The sequence below is a fragment of the Phalacrocorax carbo genome, chromosome 9 (genome assembly GCF_963921805.1).
Source record: "Phalacrocorax carbo chromosome 9, bPhaCar2.1, whole genome shotgun sequence".
NCBI classification, from domain to species: domain Eukaryota; kingdom Metazoa; phylum Chordata; class Aves; order Suliformes; family Phalacrocoracidae; genus Phalacrocorax; species Phalacrocorax carbo.
Window position 1 is genome coordinate 26,071,706 of NC_087521.1, and position 21,221 is coordinate 26,092,926.

General features: G+C 39.9%; 1 protein-coding gene across 2 annotated transcripts in view; it reads left to right on the forward strand.

Moving 5' to 3' along the window:
* The first annotated feature begins 3,029 nt into the window (after positions 1 to 3,029).
* The window catches only part of PPP2R5C (protein phosphatase 2 regulatory subunit B'gamma), an 89,774-nt gene continuing 71,582 nt past the window's right edge, over positions 3,030 to 21,221 (forward strand). The window contains exons 1-3 of one of the 2 annotated variants that reach the window (XM_064460782.1): positions 3,030 to 3,229; positions 4,874 to 4,939; positions 19,827 to 19,986. In XM_064460782.1, the coding sequence (XP_064316852.1) occupies positions 3,203 to 3,229; positions 4,874 to 4,939; positions 19,827 to 19,986 (253 nt within the window). In that variant the 5' untranslated portion in view covers positions 3,030 to 3,202. Of the gene's footprint in view, positions 3,230 to 4,873; positions 4,940 to 19,826; positions 19,987 to 21,221 lie in introns of those variants that run through there. The other variant, XM_064460783.1, reaches the window with a different exon arrangement.

The following is a 21,221-nucleotide window of genomic DNA, read 5'->3' on the forward strand; positions in this document are numbered from 1 at the left end:
TTGCTGGCAAAAGGTCTCTGTCTCCCATCTTCCCTGCTCAGTTAGTTTTCTGCCATTTTAGCAAGTTGAACTGGAACACCACCCAATTAAACTGGAATGAATGCATGGAAAGCAGTAAAATCATGCAACTGGAGATGGGAGATATTATTCCTATCACAGTGACAGTGATCTGTTCAATAAACTCAAGCCAGAGCATGACTACTCAACTCCTGTTGAATAAAAATGCCCAGAATATGCAATACAGTTGGAAGGGACTGACTGTGTAAATACTCCCCTTTCATTGGCATGCTGGACTGTTGGCCCAGTTTCAAGCTATTAAATATTATCCAGGTGTTTTACACAAGACACAAAATTATTTGGTGATTTAACTTTTGCAAGGTTAGACATTTAATCAATACAGTAAAAAATGCAAATTGGTAGCTATGCTACATGCATTAGGTTTTGCTATTTTAATTACATGTATAACCTAATCAGACTGAATCTGTTCTGGTTTTTGAAAACATCTAGTTTGCATGAAACATGGTCAGAACTTAATGCAAATAGAGTCATTTTCACACTCATATTACATCATCTTATTTACATAGTTAATCCTACTCTAGCAGAATAATTAGGCCCACAGTGATGTAACACTGTAGTAAAAATAAGATTTCATTTTAGCGCTGCATGAAAATATAAGTCACTTGTCTTATTCGCATATTTTATGAAGACACTAGAGCATACAGATGGAACTATTTTTCTTGTAAACCACCTCCACCCACTGCTTATTTCACATAATACAGAAGGCCTTGAAAAACACAATTGCTTTCTGTTACTGGTGAATGAGACTCTTTCCCCAGCAAGTGAGTTGAGGGGGAGTCAAGTTTTCACAAGAGTTTCTACATCTGTGGTCACAAAGGAAACCTCCTAAACGTTAACTGAGTCAGTGCCATCTTTTGAACCTGTATTCAGTCTTACATACTGATTCAAGGTTTCCCAGCTAACAGCAAAATAAGGTCAGACATGCTGCTACTATTCTGAAGTACTTGGGTAACAATGATCTGACGGAGTTTTTCCATTATTTGGAAAAACTATGAGCACTAGCAAGCACAAAGGAGGCCAACAGCCAATGAGAAACTCATTAAGCTGCTTAAACTGATCTAAATCTAGGCTGCTGAGGTCACATCCCGCCCCCGCCACGTATTTCCACCCCCTTCCTTCGGCCGTGATAGTGTTTACAGAAGCAGGTGGTGGTGTGCCAGTTCAGGGCAAAAAACCTGAAACACCACATCACTCTGAGGGGAGAGTTTTCAACCTGATCAATTCTATGAACTGGTTTAAGGAGCTGCACAGTCCTCTGCATCAATGCAGAGGAGGGAGACAGGAGCACAACAGCTGGGAATCCAGAGTAGTTTAAGCTTCTGTGGAACTGAAATCTAACAAAGAACTGGAAGCTCTTGAGTTTATTGTCAGCTGTACAAACCCTTTTGTACACTGATCAAACTCCAGACTACAGATGGAGGCAGATTGCTTTCTCTCACTGTCTCACAGTATGTTTAAAATCCATGTTCTGTTGGTCAGAAGTCTTATTTATTAGTAGTAACTCATTCATGACTGGCTCTTAACAGAAGCACAAGAGTGATAACTGCGCCTCATTTCTAAATCCTCAAACCAGAGATTAGGGAAAGGATAAGAGGCAGACATAATTTGTTTTCTAGCACTTAAGAAGCAGGAAAGGAAGGGGACAGAAGCAAGAGGAAGCAGCTCTCCATAGTCAGTAGACTTCTTTGCAGTGCTTGGAAAAGGGAAAGTTTCTTTGGCCTTTCACCACAGCAAAAGCCAAGTGTTCAAACATAATGGATGCAAGCTGATGCTAGATATCATCACATCAGACACAAGCGGTTATTAGAAATCCCAGTTCCTAAAAATGAGAGCACAGCTGCTTGCTCATGCTGGCTTTGATACTCGCAGGCTGGGTAAGGAAGATCAATTTTACTTTTATGCTGCTATTTATTAGGCTGCAATTTTTCTATCCTTTAGTAGCGCAGCACAATTGGCATTTAGTAAGCATGTCCAACCTAAATTTTACATGCTTTACATCTTGGCATTATTATGAGTATTAATATTCCCAGTGCTTTTTCCTCAGCTAACAGTAATTCGAGGCTTAATCTGTGATAAATACAGTTTGTAAATTTTCCAGATGAAGTATATGCACCTTTCTTCTTCTAAGAAGATTGTTCTGATGTTTGCATTCTGGCTTTTGAAGATTAAAGAGCAATTTGTTTGAAAAAAAAAGATCTCTGGTATAGGTGGGCTTCGTGAAAACAAACACATCTACACCCAGGCTTTTAAAAACAATCAAGGGATAAAGGTAACTACTATAAAATCAGGCTGCAACTATGCAAAGCTCACCTTTTCCTTATCCATATACTGCGAGCATATATTGAAGTCCTCACACTGGTGATGGCCGCACTGGATGTCTATGAGAGGGCCAGCACGCTGCAGGTGTGCCCTATATTGGGGGGGGGGGGTGTTTCCCTTCCTCATACATTTGCCGCTCCCCAGTGCCCGGCAGCCAGACCCGCACGGCCGTCCCGCTTCCCCTGCGTTCCCCACGGCGGAGCCCAGACCCCTCACTCAGGCACGGGCTCCGGTGGGCAACTCGGGCTCGGGGGGGCTGCAGGGACCTCTCACGTCCCACGGGGCACCACCGGCCGAGATAGAGCCCGCCGGGAGCCCGGGGCGCTGCAGACACCACAGCCCGCCTCCCTGCTTCCCCTCAGAGAGGGGACGGGATCGGGGCGAGGGGGCGGAACCGCGCAGCCCGCGGTGCCCCGCCCCGAGGCGTGGCTGGAGGCAGGGTACCCGCCCCACAGCCCGGGCCGAACAGAGGGAGCCCCGGGCCCGGCACCCCCGCCGCCGCCGCCGCTCGGGGGCGTGAGGGGCGGGAAGCCTCCGCCAGCCCCGCCTACGAGGTGACGCTACGGACGCTGAGGCTCACGTGACGGAAACAGCCAATAGGGAGGCGGCAGCGGCCCGCTGCCGGCGGGCGGAGGAGGGTGGGCTGAGCCGAGTCTAGCCGAGCGGAGCCGAGCCCAGCCGAGGCCGCTGCCGTCGCCGAGAACGGGGGGAGCGGCAGCGGCGGCGGCGGCAGCGCGGGGCGGGCGCGGAGCGGGGCCGGGCCGCCGGGGGCTGCGCCTCTCCGGCCGCGGGGCGTGGGGCGGCCATGCCGAATAAAAACAAGAAGGAGAAAGTGAGTCGGTGGGGTGGCGAGTGCGCCCGGGCCGCGCGGGGAGGCTGTGGGGCGCAGGCCCCGCGGGGAGGAGTGGCCTGGGGCAGAGCACGGCAGGGTGTCGGGGGCGGCGGCAGCGGAGAGCAGTGCCCTGCGCCGCGGGGGCTGGCGGGGCGCTCCCCGGCGCTGGGGGTGGGCAGGGCGGGGGGCGGCCCCTTTCCCTCCCCTCCCTGCTGTACGCCGGGACCCCCCACGTTCCTCCGGGCGCCGGGAAGGGGGCAGCTCCGGCGGGGCCTAAGCCGAGGAGCGCTGTGGGGGGCGACCCCGTTGCCGTCCCGCCGGGCCCCTGGGGCCCGCCCCGCCGGAGCGGGGGCGCGGAGGAGTTGGGGGCAGCCGCGGGGAGGGCGCCGGGGGCGGGAGGCCGCGGTTCTGGCGTGCGGGGGAGTGCTGGAGGGAGGGGAGGGGAAACGCGTCCTCCGCCGTGCCTGGCGGAAGGGTGAGCCGGGGGGGTGTCTTACATCGGGGCTGGCCCGGCTGTGTCGGGGAAGGGTGGGGAGGGAGGGGTGTGTTTCACGGCGGCAGGGCTTGGGGCGGGTGAGGTGTTTCTGCCCCACAGCTGCTTGCTCCGTCCCGGGAAGTTTCACGGCTGCAGCTGAGTTGTGCTTGGGGGATGGCCGTAAGCACTCAAGGAGCACTAATCGCCACGCGAAATCTTTTTACCTCCTTTTCCTGACAATGGGAGAGGGTCGAGCTTTGGCCCCAGTTTGCCGCAGTTTCCCCAGTGCTCCCGGGGGTGATTTGTTTGGCAGGCACGAAAGGGGCTTGCACGAGTAATGTTCGCAGAAAACTTAACAATCCAACAGAAAGTTAACCGGATGGCACTTTATTTTATATGATAGGCAATTAGCCATATGAGTGGAAGTCAGAGACAGCCTCATCCAGCTGCTGTCCTCCCAGATCTGTTCTGTTTGGCTGACTTCTTGTCTTTCAGTTTTTCAAAATCATGTTAAAATTAGATGTTGGGAGGCTGGGTGTTGTGGTTTGTGGGGGTTTGTTTAATTTTTTTTTCCCCAATATCTTTGCCACATTTGATATTAAAAGTATTTAAACTCTCTGATAGTTTTCTGAGAATAGCAAATCTCAAAGATGGGTGAAGGGCATAAGTTAAGTACGATGCTGGGAGGGAGAAATTTGAATTGTGGACCTACTTGTAGTACTAAATATTCTAGCCCCTAGAACAAACAAAATAATCAAGTGTAAAATGGATATTGCACTGACGCTAGTTTCGAAGCTAAACTAAATATAAATATTTCTGAAGCTAAAAACCAAAGACAATAAGGGCAAGTTCTTAGACATGGTTCGAATCACTTGCATTCTTTGTCCCTGCCTGTTTACCTATATGAAAGCTTATATTTATATATATATTATGGGTAAACTTTGAGGCATAAATAAAATTTTTAAATCCTTTTGCAGATGAAAAGTGTTTAAAGCAGCTTTGTAGAGACTGATATTACAGAATTAACAACTTCCAATATAAATACCAATTTTGTCCCATCAGTTTTAATACTTTTAGTGAGTGTCTAAAAAAACCCTTAATTTCTTGACTTGAAAATCTATCTAGATCTCCCTTTCAAAGTAACTCAGACTGCAAACTTTTTTTTGAAGGAACCTGCAAAATCAGCCAAGAGTGGAAAAAGCGGCAAAGATGGACAAGATAACCAAGAACATGAGGTAAGTATTACTGAACTATGTAGGGTTTTTTTCAGGCAAATTTGTCATGACTTTTGAAGTGTTTTAAGTCTTTCTAGATGGTTATAATTTTACATGACAGGTGGTCATGGAACTGCTGCCCTGGTATTTGACAAAAAGTGTTTTTACAACTTAAGATGCTTTTGAGGAAGTTAATTTTATTTGGAGTAAATAAATATGTACTTGCTTGCTACAGTCTTAAATATTCATCTATTTCCTTTTTGGTTATGAGGCATTTTATTTTCTAGTCTTATTGTAAGGGTTTGGACCTGTCTTCTAGTTTCTCACTGCAATTTTTATCGTTCTCTGTAATTCCCAGAGCTCTCTTCTCTCAAACTGCCAATGTTGGCATGTCAGTTAAGTGTCAGTAGTCTGTTATATTGTCAGGAGACCTTAGGCTTAATCAAAGGCTGCCAGTTGTTTTGTCGTGTGATTTCTTTTTATAGGTCTGCAATGGAGTGTTCCACTTTTGACTGATTATTCTGTTGTTGATTCTAATTCTTTTTTCCTTCTGCATTGCTCTCTGTTTTGCCCACCAGCAAGGTGCAGTGACTTGAAAGGGGTCAATTAAATCATTATTCACTCCCTTCCCCACATTAATCCAGAAACTCAGAATGAATACATTTGCTTCATCTGAAAATCCACTGTTTAGGTGGATTATGAAATTTCCTTTAAAATGTTCATACCAGACTGAATGTAAAATGCCACACAGAAAAGCTTATGTATTTCAGCCTCTAAATTACAGGTCTTGATACTGAAAGATAATGTTTGAGAACAAAATGCCCATCCAGCTTTACTGTTTTTCCCTCCCTGAAATGACTGTTGGAGATAGGTGGGTGGGAATATTTAGTATACTCTTCCTGATGCACTCCAGTGAGTTTTCATATGTTTGTTATGCAGAAAGGTGCATGCTACTGTCAAATTAATAAGAAAAATAAAAGTTTAGTTTGGCAAATTCAGATAGGAGTGATTGAGTGTTGGTGGAGGGAACCTAGCTACCACCAGGGATCTTAGCTACTAGGAAAGCTCTTAAAAAGAGGTAAGAAGTGTATCAATGTAGAAGTTTATAGTGGTGTAAGTAGATGCACTTTATTGTGATGTGTCCTCTCCTTACAGTATATTGCTGTGACATTAAATGGAGTATTACTTATTGGCTGTAATTTTAGTTCCTGTGCAGTTGTAGGGCTCGTCATTATCAGCATCTTTGCTGTACATTTGTTGACTGGTTTTCTCAAGCTTCTGAATTACAAGCTGCTGAGAGCAAAACTGATTTTCTTATTCCTTCTTTGTACTTCAAGGTAGAGTGTAAAGCTCCTGTAGTTAATTAGTGGAGAGCTTTAAATGTTAACTGAAAACATATATGCAGTTTTCTTTGTAATTCCTTCCTGTGTTTGCAGGTCTAGCTTTTTTTAACTTAAAATGTGAGAGATATGAATCTCAACAGGAGAATATGTTGTAGTGTTCATGCGTTTTCCTTTTTCAGTTGTCCTTTCAGGTTGAATTCCGAATGAAATGTACAGTTTACATATGTTACCTGTGATAATTATATGTGAGTAGAGGCAGAATGAGAAAGGGACTGGGAATGTGACTGGCACTTACACTAGGATTGCCATTCCCGGTGGGCATTATTTAGTCTCCATACAATTTTGAACACCTCAGTGCTTGACTCATTAACTTAATTAATAGAATAATTGCACCCAAATAGTAATGTAGACTTAGCATTCTAATGTGGCTGGCTGTAATCATGATGTATGTTAGCTGGTGTTTATATGAGCAGTAAGGCTATTTGTTAACATAGTGAAGATTAGTAAATATAGAAATATTCTGGAACACATTAATACATTTTTAGGGTTTGTTTGGTTTTTTTCTTTAAAGGAGATTGTCTTCAATTCCCTTGTACGTGTGTTTTAATATGGCTTTTAAAAAAATCTCCTAGGCTATCAGTAGATTTGGAAATATGCTGGTTTATTTCATTATCTTTTTTTCTCAGAATGCATTTAATGCATATGCATTTAATGCAAATGACAGACTGTAAAGACTAGAAACTGTCTGCTATTCAAAGAACAGGGACAGCACAAGCAGCAGCATCCCACAAATACTTTATTTATAGACATTTTTATAGCACTTAACTAAATTCATGATGCTTTGGACTCCTGTAGATAAAAAAGTACAACAGATCTTAATATTTACAAAAATGAACAAGTGTTTTCCCTGTCTTGCAGTCACAGAAACCAGATTTCAGTTGACTGAGGCTGTACAGCAAGTTTGAAAAGAGATTGAAATGATACCTGGTATGCCGGGTCAGGATGCCCATGCTAAAAGGGGGTGAAAGTGGATTAAGCTGATGTTTGGCTCAGTTTGGGAATTTCAGCAATAGCCCATAAGCATGTAGTACTTGGAGAAGTACTAAATAGTAGCTGCAGCACACAGGTGACCTACTGAAGTCCTCTTCCTTTAAATCTCAAAGAAATCCCATTGTAGTTCTTTGAAAGCAAGGTCCATCTTGCCTATTTTCCTGTCTCCAGCATTCCCACCCAACAGATGTTTAGGGGAAAGACTGCAGCATGATTCTTCTTGCATTACCTGTGCCTTGGTTCCTTGATGTAATATGGAAAGAGCCATGCTATGTAAGGAGAGAGGTCTGTGTTGCTTTGTATTTGTTGTGTGGTTAGTAGCTGACACGTAGGAAGAAAGATTCAGAAACAAAGTAGATGTATGGTCTTCCATCCTGGTATGCTTTTCTTCAAGCCAATATGTGGCTTAGAAGGTTGCATAGCTGAAGTATTGTGTAAAATTGTTTTCATATTATTAATGATTTAATTGTCTTTTTATATTGTCATCTGTACTCCCCCCCCCCCCCCCCCCCCCAAGACTTGCTTAATCTCCCCTAGCTGGAAGGGCTTCCATTACTTTGACTGTCCTTCTCTGTTTCTGTGTTCTGCCCTCCTTTTTGTGAGGGAGGTACCAGAAATGCACAGTATGCATGAGGTGAGGACACCTTGTTGTTATATGCCCTAATGCAATTATTCCAGTTTCATGTATTGTTCACTCTCTGAACACTTAAGAAAAGAGCTAATGAGTAAGCTCCCATCTAACTTTAGTTTGTAACCTGCTAGTAAACATTAAAGAATTAGGCTAAATAGTTGCCAGAACAATCAAATCTATTTGTTTAACATCTTATTTCAGTAATTAGTCTAGGATATTAGTGTTTTCAGGTTGTGCACAAAGACTTAATCTGTTGTGTATTGGTTTTCCTCTGTGTGGGAGCAGTGTCTCTACTCTGGTAAAATACTTGAGGGGTTTGTTTACCAGTGCTCATACTCAGAACACAAACAAGTAACAAAAAAAAAAATGCCTGGGTGTGGGGCTTGGCTATGCCAGTGCTTAGTAACTTGTGGACATATTCCCTGTGACCTAACTGGCCTTTGCGGAAGTTACTTGCCTCATGGATAAGCTTTGTTGTAGAGCTCTGTTTTGTCACAGGGGTGTGGAGGTCTCCTTTTGAGTCAAGGCAGTAGTAACTTACAATCAGTCTAATTTCTTTAGAGAGGGGTGGCTTGGTCATAGTTAATGATTGTTGAGAAACGTTACCTTTTTCCATCTCTAGCAAACCCTAACGCTTCTAATAATTCCAGTGTTTCTTGCAGTACTTCAACAGTAGTTTTCAAATACAACCGCAGGGGAAGGAAGTTAAAATTTCAACCCTGTAGGCTGTTATTTTGGTCTGTTTGCCAGTGGGAATGCATGTGCTAAAACTTGCACTCTTCACCAATCACTGCAGTGGTCTAGGAGCACTTGGGCAATTCACTGTTGTGGCTCACCTGGGGATGGAAGGGTCAGAAGTAGCTGGTAACCTTCCACCCAAGGCAGTAGTAGGTGTCCAGGAGTGATAGCATCTTCCAAGTCTAGCTGGACTGGTTTAAGAAGACATGAAACTTCTAAATTTAAAATTGTATTGGTTTTGAATCTAGGTGCTGAGTAGTATGCAGAAGGGAAAGACTACTTTTGTTGTTTAAGAAAGTAATGTGTCACTTCCAACAAATGAGACAGAAATCATAACTCTTTCTTCAAGTTCTCCTGTCATGCATAACAGCAAACGGAAGATGAATGTGGTTTGAAGAGTGTGTGTTTGTGTGAATTATCTCATTTCCATGTGCTGCTCTGGTTGGTTCTTTCTACTTTAAAGGTGTTTTTATTAAATACAGACAAATCAAAATGTCATAAAATACAAACTGCATTAGCCAGTTTTCTTGCTATGCAAGAAATTGCTTGATTTATTGACAGCATGTGTTGCTAACGTCAGGCTATAATCACTGTTGAAACCAATTTAAAAAATAAAAGGTTTCTTAAGTACTGATCCATGCTTCTGTCCTGCCACTGTGTCTCAGCCATCACTTTTCAGTAGGTTTATTAAACACTGGTGATAGCTTCCCAGTGCAGAAAATTTGTCAGTCTTTGTTTCAGATGTTTTTCTTCCCTGCTTTGTAGAGACTTTAATCTAAAAAATAATTTCTTAAGCTATTCAACATAGTGGTAATATTTTTGGGGAATGGTAATGAAATTACAGGAATCTCTCGTTAATGGGCTGTCTTTAAAATACATCAGCAAAAGTAAGGATTTTCATCTGTCTGAAAGAACCCTGAGAGGTGGCTCTCTGGTCTCTTGTGATCACCTTTCCTATATTAGCCAGCACACAGTGGGGAAAGACTATCGGTATTCTTATTACTACTTCCACTGATTACTGATTATATGGGCACATGTGATTGCCACTTACCTTAAAAATAATAAATTTTGAAAGGGACAGGGAGTAGAAGTAGCATTGATGGTTTTATGTGGGTTTCTTAGCATATATCACGTGTAGAAGTATCCTTCTACATGTAGAAGTATGTTAGAAGGAAAACTAAAAAGAGACAAAACAAATAAATCCAGCATTTTTTGCATTAACAGGTTCCTGTGATCAGTAGCAGCAAGTTATTTAGAAAGCTGTGTGTTTTCTATATACTGTTGCTTATTTTTCTCATGTTTCCTGTTTGTGATGCTATTTAAGGTGCTGTCCTAGTTATTAGTAACCCTAAGAAACAAACCTGATCTGAACTTGAAGATGGTGTATTGAGACTGTTATACAGTGTCTAGCTTGTGACTAGATTTTTCTACTTCAGAATTTTTAAAATCATACTTGAAAGTCTTAGCACAGTCAAGTACTTATTAGGCAACTCATTAGGGACTACTGCAGAGGATCATGAGGTTTGGGTGGAGGGGAGAATACCTTTCTAAAAGTTCTGGGGTTGTCTTCCCTGCTTTGTTCACATGTATTAGGACTAGGACTGCTGCTAAATAATTTCTGGAAATATTTTCTTGCCACAGAACTTTCTTGCAATCCGCTGAGATGATCCTGTTCTAATTGTTTAGTATGCTGACTTGTATTTGTATGTGATTTGGTGTGTGCATATATATATTTAATGTCGCTTACATAAAGCAGCTGTCATTTAAGCTCTCTTACATTATTATTGTTAGATGGGCAAACTCTCACTTTGTGGAATGGCATTTTTGGTTTCATTGATTTCAGCATCTTTGAGTTATAAAGATTCTTCTGTATTTGTTGTTCTTCATAGAAAATATAGATATTTTGTAAATATCTATGTAGCATAAATTGCATTTATCTTTTTTAATTAAATGCCTGAAGTTAAGTATTAATTTATTTATAACATAAAACAGCTCATAACAAACCTAGCTGTTTCTTTGGTGTGTAGTCAGTAATACGTCCCAGCTGGACTGATAGGCGGAGTAGCCAGTGTTCCCATGAGTCAGTCTCATGCAGTAGATATTTTTTTATTTTTTTGGAAATTGGTCATCTTTCATTTGGAAGAAGGCAGATATTTCATAATATGAGTAAAATTGAAATTCTGAACAGCTAGTCCTCTCAGGTTTGAATTGCAGAGTGACTATAAATGGACAGTGCTAGGCCTTCTGTTTTCTGAAGCTTTCTAGGGCTCTTGGCTCGGGGTTTTACTTCTATCATTAGCAAAACAGGACTTTAAACCAAAACTGCATATAAAATCAGGATGGATTTTGTCTTGTATCAGCTATGTAAGTGAAGTCTGTGGGCTTTTTTGTTGCTGTTTTTGTCTTCAAACTGGTGTGCCAACTTCTTTAAAAAAATTAATGTTAAAACTAATTTTTGTTCATGGCTTGCGGTTCTGATTTTCTTTCCTAGAGGGAATTTTTTAATGGGTTGATATAACTATTAAAAAATACTTAGGTGTAGCAAGTGACTACACCCTTAGTGCTAAATGAGGTGCTATTTGCTGACTAGAAGGATGCACTTTGTGTTACTCTTAAGGAAGCAATGCAATTTTTTATTTGTTTTTAACTTCTGTAATTTCCTATTTCCAGTTTTTATTGACATCTTGCATTTTTGTTTTTGGGAGTTGGAATTTCCTTCTGCATCCAGTGCAAATATATCTTAATACTGATTAATGAAAGAGGGTACCTCAACCATGCATGTTATGTAACTTTAATATTATGCTTTTAAAATTAATTGATTAAAGCATATACCAAACCCTACTGTATATGAGTATTTTGTTACCTAAAAGGAGAGGCTTCTGAAAACAGGATCCTGTCTCCTTCTAGTTCTTACACAAGGCTGACAACTACTTGTGTAACATATGATGTGTGAGGTCTTTGGTTTGTGGTTTGTTTTAGTACTTGCTATCCTCTACTTCCTAATCATGCATTTAAACTCTCTGAATCCTTCCTAAATGGAAACACAGCAATGAAGGCAAAGGCTGTTCTAATCAAAAGGAGCAAAGCGGTCTTCAGAAATATGCATATTGATAGTTTGTAAACTGAAAACATCCTTTTCATCCTTTGTTTCAAATTGCTTATCTTAAGTTTTTTTCATAAGACTGCTCCTTAAACTTTGAGAGGTGTTCATTAATGCATGTGTATAACACAGAATTATTAATATAGCTATTCCATAGAGAATACAAATAGTAAGAAAAACCAGGTAGCTGTTGAATCCATCCATATGTTCACTGACTTTTTAAACATTAAATTGTGTATGGTGTTTTTCCCTCAATTTCATTTGAAGTCAGAATAAATTTGTAAATCTATAAGTGGGATGGCAGGCTTTGATTTTTTTTGTGTGTTTTGTCATCTTCTTCCAACAGGCTTACAGGGCCAATTAAAAAAACCCAAAATTCTAGGAAAATAATCCTGCTCTGTTCCTGAATATAATTCTTAGAAGATGACTGCCAAAATTATCACTCGCTACACCTCTGTAGTGACTATAATTCATTATGCTTCCTCATCACTGCTCAGTTTAGCAGCCTGGAGTACTGAAAAGTAAACTTTTCTAGTGACATGTAAAATAAAAGCATGATGAGAGCCAAAGATTAAATGATTTGGTGTAACAGTTCTTTAGAAAGTGGGTCCGGTTATTGTTATAATACTAAAATGCTCAGGAACCTTGTAACAGACTAACTCTTTTATATAGTATCTAATGCAAATACCAAATTGGGGGCAGGGGGCGAAGCAAAATAGGTTTCTATATGAGTATGTGAAGTGAGAAGCCATTATGAATGGATCAGGGAGCACAAGAGTACAGACGTCATCGGTAAAGCCACATGTACAGTAGCCGTTGCTCATCAGTAGCAGTAGCTTTAATTAAAATCTACAGCAGAGTGTAGGAGTTGGGGCTTAAAGCAAATGAGATGAGTTTATTTTTGTGTGTGTAACTTCAAATGTGGGAATCTTACATATATATGTGTGTGTATATATATTAAAAAAAAGCACAATGGTATTTTTGTTGTTTTTTTGAAAGTAAAAGGGAGGTTCAGGATGATTAGAGAGAAAGTACAATAAATAAAATAAAGAACTAAAGTAATTTAAGCCAGGCTGTAATTTATTCAGATTCTTCAGCTCTGTTTTATATAAATGTTTCAAAATAATACTTAGGGCATTATCTGGTTTTAATAATATTTAATTAGCTAACTGATGGTTGCAGGTAACAAATTTTACTTTTCTGGGGGTATTTGTTTCTTTGAAGTTTCATTATAGAAGATGCATTAAGAAACAAATGTTGTTTTGCTGTGTGTGTTTGTGAAGTACCAGGCGCTCACTGATGGTGATGTTTTAGCAAACTCAAAGCAGCACGAGTCCGCTTACAGTCTGAGCCTGGGCACCCTGTCATCTTTGGCAGTACTCTACAACCTCAGGCTGCAGATCTGATCTCTGACTGAAAGCAGTCAAATGTCCGTTTGTTCCTGGGGTAAACTAGTTAAAACAAAACTAAGTTTATAAGGAGCAAATGGAAACCACGCCTTATGCTGCTGATCTTTAACTATGAATATAAAATTACAGTGCAAGAATGTCAAGGATGAATTACACTGCGCTGAGACATCTTTGGCAATTCTCAGGATTGGTTTGATGTGTTGCAAGTCCGGTGCGTTGCACAAAGCTGTGATGATACAATTCTTCAGAAGATAAAATTTGAGCCCTGTGTGTAAGCAGCTAACAGGAAATACAGGCAGTGCTTTGTGTCATGAAAAATAAATCCCAGCAAGAAGGGTGGAAGAACTTCAGCAAGTTGTAGATCAGTCTTCTAAAATGGTGTGTGGCTGTAAAACTTACCGTGGGTACCCCTCCACAATGAAGAGGATCACATGACCTTCACTGCTTGTTAGGGAACTTCCCAGTCACTGATGCAATTCAACAAACTCTGTGTTGTCTCTGACAAAGCACTAATGAACTCCATAGTCAGACATCAAGAATAGACAGCAGTAGCATTGCTATACGTAAACGCAAAATCACAGTTGCTAAACAAGTACCACAATGTGAATTGGTGAGTTCTGATTACAGTTTGCTAAAATATATAAACTGTCATCACTGCCCAGCTGAAAAGTTAATCTTTTTTTATTATTATAATAACATGGATACTCAAAGCTTTAGGAGGCAGTTCTTGCTATCTTACCAAAGAAAACCATAATAAGTTACACAGAGACTACCACTGTACTATACAGTGGATCTCAGCCACTGAGAGAATCTTTAATTAAAATAAACATGCTTGCTAGAAAGGCAGCTACAAAGGTCATTCCAGCAGGCCAATCCAGGTATCATTCTGGATTGTTGAGGAAAAACAATAGAAATCTAAATTACGGTCTGTGTGAAACCAACCAAAGCCTTCAGCATTATAAGCTGCATCTCCAGAGGCTCTTTCCTAAATTGTCTGTCCAAACAATCTTGTGGCAGTGAAACTAGTGAATAGTAATGACATAGTAGCAAGAATCTTCAGCAAAGCGAAAACCTCAGAACTGTTTGCCATCCAAAATGGTACCCAGCAAGCATGTTCTTTCCCTGCTTTTTTTTAACTGGGTTGGTTATGGATCTGTGCCCCTTCTGTGTGTCCAGATGATTAAGAATCTGTATCAAGCTTTGTATAGTTTGCCCTGAGTGTCTGCTGATTGAAAATCTTGATGTTAAAGATGGTAGCTAGTTGCTCCGTAACAAACTCCTTACCAATGATTGGGTACTACTTGCATGAACTAGAATTACTTCAGGCTCTCTGGATACCTCTGACAAGCCATATCTTTTTTTTACCATAACAACAAGAGTTTATTCTGATGTCCTGTTGGAAGGCATGTTGAACTGGTGGTGTTAACAACACAGCATTGAAATCAGCTGACAAATACTGCTCTTCTCATAGCGTGCTGTCTTGAACAATTTGCCTTGATCCCAGCTGCTAATCTAATGCCACTGGCTTACCTCCTGCAGGTATGCTATGGATATATTTACCAGGTTGATGGCTACTGGGCCATATGCCAGATACAATCTGTCTCTGTTCCCACCCCCAGAACAGAGCAGTAAATGAAGATCTGCAAAGGAGAGCGCCCTGTGGTAGAGTTCAAGATTCCTGCAGTGTTCAGAGATTTTAACAGTGCTTTGAAGTTACTGCAGAGGGGGAGAAACAGCATGGAAGGCTCTTAACTGCTCTCCACCCATTTTGACTCCTTGATCTTTGATTTCAGTTCTCATATCAAGAGACTAAATTAAGTTCAACTTCTCAGCCTAATTATATTGATTATGTATTGGGCCTCAACCTCTTAGGCAAATTATTTTGATTACATACTGGGCCCTCATACAGTTTTGAAAATGAAGTTGTAAATGTCCCTTTCATGTTTTCTCATGTTCTTTGTCTAGTTTCAGTAAATTGTATTTCAGTTTAATTTTAAATATATTTCAAATACAATCCAGAATGCTTTCACAGCTCCTTCTGAGGCTGCCTTGGCAAGAAATAAGCTCTTCTGGGTGCTGTAGATCAGATGTCTGTTTATCTTAATGAAAAATAAACCCATGGAGGCTACTTACTATACCAAAAGGAAAAGAAGGAAGGATTAATTCTGCATTAATACAAGCATTCTCCCTCTGTTCTCAGATTCAGAATAATGATTCTCATAAAAAGTGTTCTGTGCTTTCCCCTCTGTGCACCCACATTTCACAGGGAGTCTTAATTATGTGTTAATTGGTACAAAGTTCACCTTTCCAGATCTTGTATCCAGAGTTTTTTTTTTTTTAGGGTTCTTGCTGGTACGTGGCTTGCTGCTGCCATCCTGGAATGGTGTACACACTGATATAACCTTGAATTCAGTGGTGATACTCATTGGAAGTAAATAGTGGATTAGTGTTACTGAACTGTGTCAAGAAACACCATCTAGGATACTGCTCAGCACCATGTTTTCTTCAGGCAGAGAGAATCTCTTTTGCCTTGTGCTTAAGAGATTATCTGATTTTTGTCACTAGTAAGCCATCCAGTTTTTTAATCTTGAATGACAGACGCATCCAGGTGATTTTACTGTCATCTTCAAATCCTTACCCTGCTCTGATCAGTTTATATTAGAAAGCATTATGAAAGCTTGCTGCATTGTTATAGAGTTGACTGTACTCTAGGCTTGGCTTGGAAGCCGCCTTGATTTTGTGGAGCAGAAGACTTTGTGCTTTGGTCTGATTCAGCTATAAGTGAGCGTGCCTTGAAAGGGAAGGTCAGACAGAGTTCTGGTTGCCCGTGTTTGGTAAAATTGGTGACTTAGTTCCCCAAAAACCTGGTATTCATCAGAAAGGGAAGAATAGGGTCTTCTGAAAGACTTGCTGACATATATGGGATGCAGGGTTGACCCTCCTCCCAGATCCCAGTACTCTCTCTTACATCTTGGGTGGCTGGCCAAAAATAAAAGCTGGCACGTGAGCTGTTTGATCAGTTTAATGTAAAAAGAAAAATTGGCTGTAACTGTAGATGTGGTTGGTCTGCTCATATATTTCTTTCCCTGGTTGAAAACTTAGTGTTGTGCTCTGACCTTTTCTTGCCTGTGTATGAGTTGAGGGGATGAAGCATCCATCTTTACTCAAAACAGCCATGTTAAGACAAAAGATGTACCACATCCTGCTTGATGCAGGAGGACTCAAGGGAAGAAGGGATGCAAGGACTATCTATCCTGAACTGTCATGACAGGCAAGAAACCTTCTTCTCCCTGCCTTCTACTATCTTGAATTCATTTTAAGCTTATTCAAGGGAACTGAGGCCATAAACACTGCTTTTTCAGTTGTTAAAAGCAGAAGTTAAGTCAGAATCACATTGGTCCTGATTGTCTTAACCTTCATAAAAGTATGTAGAATTCTAGCTTTTTAAAAAAAAATTCATCCGAAAACTTGTTTTAATTATGATCTGAAGAAACATATTCTTGATCTGACATTTTTTCAGACTAATCTGTACACATTTTTAGGGATTTATCAGCACTTTTGAAATTGAACGTGTCTGAGTATGTAAACATTTAGGTAGGAGGGAGCTGTTTGCCAGAATGAGGGGAAGAATACGTATTTCCTATTTTAGTCACAGGAAGATAATTTATAAAAATGTACCGGTAGTTTAACTCTTCTGGTATCTAATAAGTTGAATTGTTCATTGATGTAGCAGAATGTCCATCAGTTATTCTCAGAGTTGTGGTTTCTGAAGTAGTTTGGTTTGTTACTGGGAGGAAGAAGCTGAGCTTGGTTGGCTTTTTAATCTGAACTAATGAGCACTGTACCTCCATAGAAAGTTAAGTATGTTACCTTCAAGTTGTTAGCAAATACGCAGAATTGTTAGTCTGAATTTCTTTCTTTTTAGAGGGGTGGTTAGGACTGCTGAGCTGTGTAGCTTAAGCTGGCTTAACTCACTTTCCCCAAATGCCCCCCTCCTATCCAAGGGCTGGTTACCTGCAAGCCCTGGAGGCCAGTTCTCTTGTGGTTGCACCATAGTGCTACTGGCAGAGGTCGCTGGGTACAGCTGTGTAGCCAAATATTCAAATAGTAATGAACTGGAAACAGTTTTGGCAGCTCTCTGGTATGTGCTGTCTGAATGACTGGAGCATGACTGAAAAGCAGGGATGATCATGGTTGATGGTAGAAAGGAGGAGAAAATCTGCTGGATAAATTGGCCAGTGATTCAGGGCTAGAATTACACTGGAGTCATCACTGCTAGATGGGAAGTTGCCATAGCAACAAAAATGCTTTCTTTCAACATCTCTAATTAGAAATGTTACCCATCCTCTTAAATAACCACTTTTGGCTAATTTTAGAATTTATCTGCAATTTAGAATACTTGGTTCCCTGAGGTGTGTGTGTTACCTTAGGATACCGTAGTATGCGCATGTGTGCGGGCACATGTGAGCACTTGTTAATTCAAAATTAAGGATTTATTTGGGAATAGAGGAAACAGGAAAACAGCTTTTCCTGTTCCAAGTAATGAACAAAAAACAGGTGGCAGTGGAAGATAGCCAGTTCAGAAAAACACCATTAGGTTCGAGCACGATATTGAAAGTATAGAATCCTGTGCCGTAATAGTGCTTTTAAAATGCATTTTAATTAGCTTTTATTGTTTAATATGTAATAAGTCGTCGCTTCATAATTTTTAGTGCTGTTTTTCTTTCTGCTTACTCTATTCATAATTTCATTTGGAATGCCTTTTCTTACACTTGAATTAATGGATAGAATTTACATTGCAGATCACTTTTATTTCAGCAGAAATATTTTTAAGCATTTAATGTTTGGGATTAAAAAGTGAAATAGTCTGAAAAAATGCAATGTAACAGGTCTTACTTGTACATAAATGCTTTTAACTTGCTGATGTGTGCCATTTTTACTGAAACAAGTTCTAGAGTATTTTTGGTAACTTAGGACTTCTGGTGGTCAGTGTATTGTCTCCCCTTATTTGTTCTATAAGGCCGTAAGGGGTTTTGCAATTATAATACTAAATTTGCAAAATGGTCATCTTAAATGTATTGAGTGAAAACTAGCTGTTGCTTTCAGTCATATCTTCAGTATATTAAGTACTGTGTATATATTATAAATTGTTAATCTGTTCTTGAAGCTTATACGTTTCTTCCCAGTTATGCTACTAGAACAAAATTTGAATAAAATTACTGTCTTGGAGACTCTGAAGGTTGATAAATTTATGTATGGTAACATTTCCATGTGTGCTGAATGTGTACATTCCCAGACCATATGGAAATTGCTGATGAATAAGCTGTTCTGGGAATCCCTTTTATAACATGAAAAAAAGTGGTTTCTGTTGTTTTAGCCATATCCCTGTGAAAATGTGACTGATGTTGTTTCTTGCAGGAATGAAACATGGGTTTCATACCTAGTATACTTAACAAAATAATTAAATCTGTTCAAAATGCCAAAGTAGCAGCATTGCAACTTTATTTCTTTCCTGAATTCTATTCCCATCTGATTTTTTTCCTATTTCTTATCGTGTGGGTACTTCCTGAAAAGGAGAACATGGTCCTTCCTGTAAGAAAAAAAGTGCCAAGGTGTATTTTCAGATGTGTGTGCTTCAGTGTAAAATAGTTTGCAAATTTGAAAGGCTTCTACAGCAGCTGTCCTGTAAAAATAATTACAACACTTGCAAAAAGATTTCCTGCTCATCTGTTTCTATATTCTCAGTGTCGGTCACTCCTAGATGCTTTATCATTCTTGTAAAGAATGTAATGAAATAATTCATATGTAAAAAGTTAACTATTACCTACTTTAAACCTGCTTTTCCTACTTCAAAAAAGGAATGAGAAAGGCAACATCACAAGTTCTGACAGGCTTTTGTTGATGATGCATTTTACTCAGCTTGAGAGAGAGCACTGTCAAGTGTAGTCTGGGAAATAACAGCAAGCTGGAAACTATAGGTGGGAACCATTTTTCTGGCTTTATGTTCTTTACTTCATACAGCAGTACAGTGACAATCTGATAAGGATTATTACAGTAAAAGCAACTTGCTCTGAGTAGGCAGTAAACTGCTACAGATATTCATGTATGTTTTAGAAGCTGCTGAACCTACTACAATAATAAGACTCACTCCTTTAACTTTATATCAAAGCTTGAACGTCCTAAGCCAGGCTTTGGACCCTAGCAACAAGGCGCAGTACAAATAGTCAGTGAAAGGTTCACCTGCTGTAAATAGACAAGGTCCTATGATCCCTTTGAAGCTGAAGTTAAGCAGTGTAATTCCTTGGGGACCTGGACTTCCCAGGGAAAAGGTGAGAGTAGCTGAAGAACCATACTATTTTAAAAAATTTCTTTTCAAGTTGGTTGGTAACGTCAAATAAATGGGCTAGTGCGTGTAACAATGTGATCTATTCCCATCTGTATGAGGACTAGGGTACAGAAATGAACACTGAAAAGAGTGGACAGAAGAATAGATAGCTATATATTCAGAGGATGCTGAATAGAGCAATTCGAGAAAAAGCTTATTTTGCTTAATTTATTTCTGTAACAAAAACTGTTTTTAGAAGATTTTCTCTCTAAGTTCAGCTGCAATTAACTGCTTTCATTTCTCTTTAAACAGGTGTCAAACAAAAAATCAAACAGCACTCCTCCCCCAGCACAACTATCTAAAATCAAAGTACCAGCACCACAGACAGTACTGAAGAAGGACAAGCGACAGAGTTCTTCAAGGTTTAATGTTAGCAATAACAGGGAGCTTCAAAAACTGCCAGCTTTAAAAGGTATGTCTTTCTAAATTAGAATTACTCTCATGGGGGATCTTGGGCATGAAACAGAGAAGCATCTCAGCTATCACACTTCTTATATCTGGACAGCATACACTATATATCAACTATACACACGTGCAAGCTTGCACATAATACTTGCATGCTCAAACACACTGTTCAAGCCTTTTTTTTTCTTTCATTCATAATATGAGGAATTCCAGTGTGTTGTATAAGAAATACCTAAGTTTCTTCAACCTGGAAATATCTGTGTGAAAGTATGTTCGTTCATCTTGCATAAAAGCAGAGTATTTGGGCTCTCTATGCAAAATATCAGTCATCTGTCTTCAGTGCAGCATGCTCAAATGCTACTTTGTGCTAAAATATCTCTTGGCATTTGTGAGAAGGCTTGGTCTATTCCTATTTATTGGTCTGGTTTTTCTGAGCATGGGTCAAGCGTACTGGTATCTTCTAGTGAATAGAAATTTTTTTGTCAGTTTTAGAGCTTTGTGATCTTTTAGAATTATATTTACTGCCATCTGTGATAAGATAATTGATGTGTCTTCTCTTACTAATATGGCTTTTATCATCTTAGTTTTATCATTTTAGTTACTGTCTTGTGTAGAGACAAGTTTGCATAGTATGCATATGGTAGCTTGTAGTAGTGTTAGGGTAGAATTTTCCAGGTGTTGTCAGATGTACTGATCTATTGCTTATGAGCAACTGATTTGTTCTGAAGGTTTATTTAAAAAAAAAATAGAAAACCCAAACCAAAACTGCTTTGAAGTGCGATGCATACTGCTTTCCAGTATTCAAAGTTGGTAGTGAAAGCCTAATAGATTGCTGAAATGTTGAGTAGTACTGTTGTAGGCAATGTGAAAATGTCATGGGATAAGACTTTTTTTACCTTCCAGTCACTGTTTTCTTGATAGAACGCATTAGGATTTCTTGAAAATAAGAAACCCAGCTTCTCAGCCTGTGTGAATTATACTGCTTTTCATACAGATCAAATCAGACTGCAACATTTTTCTTTTCACACAGATACCGTTTTTAAAAAGAATATGAAATGTTGTCCATTGTGTTAGTATAGCAGACTATACTATACTATACTATACTATACTATACTATAAGTTGCTGCTTCAAATTTTTCAAGACTTAACTGCTGTTTATTTAATGAATTTCAATCTAATTTATTAAATTTGTAATAAGTCCTCTCTTTTAAAGCTACATTATAGGTTCATGAAAAAGCTATC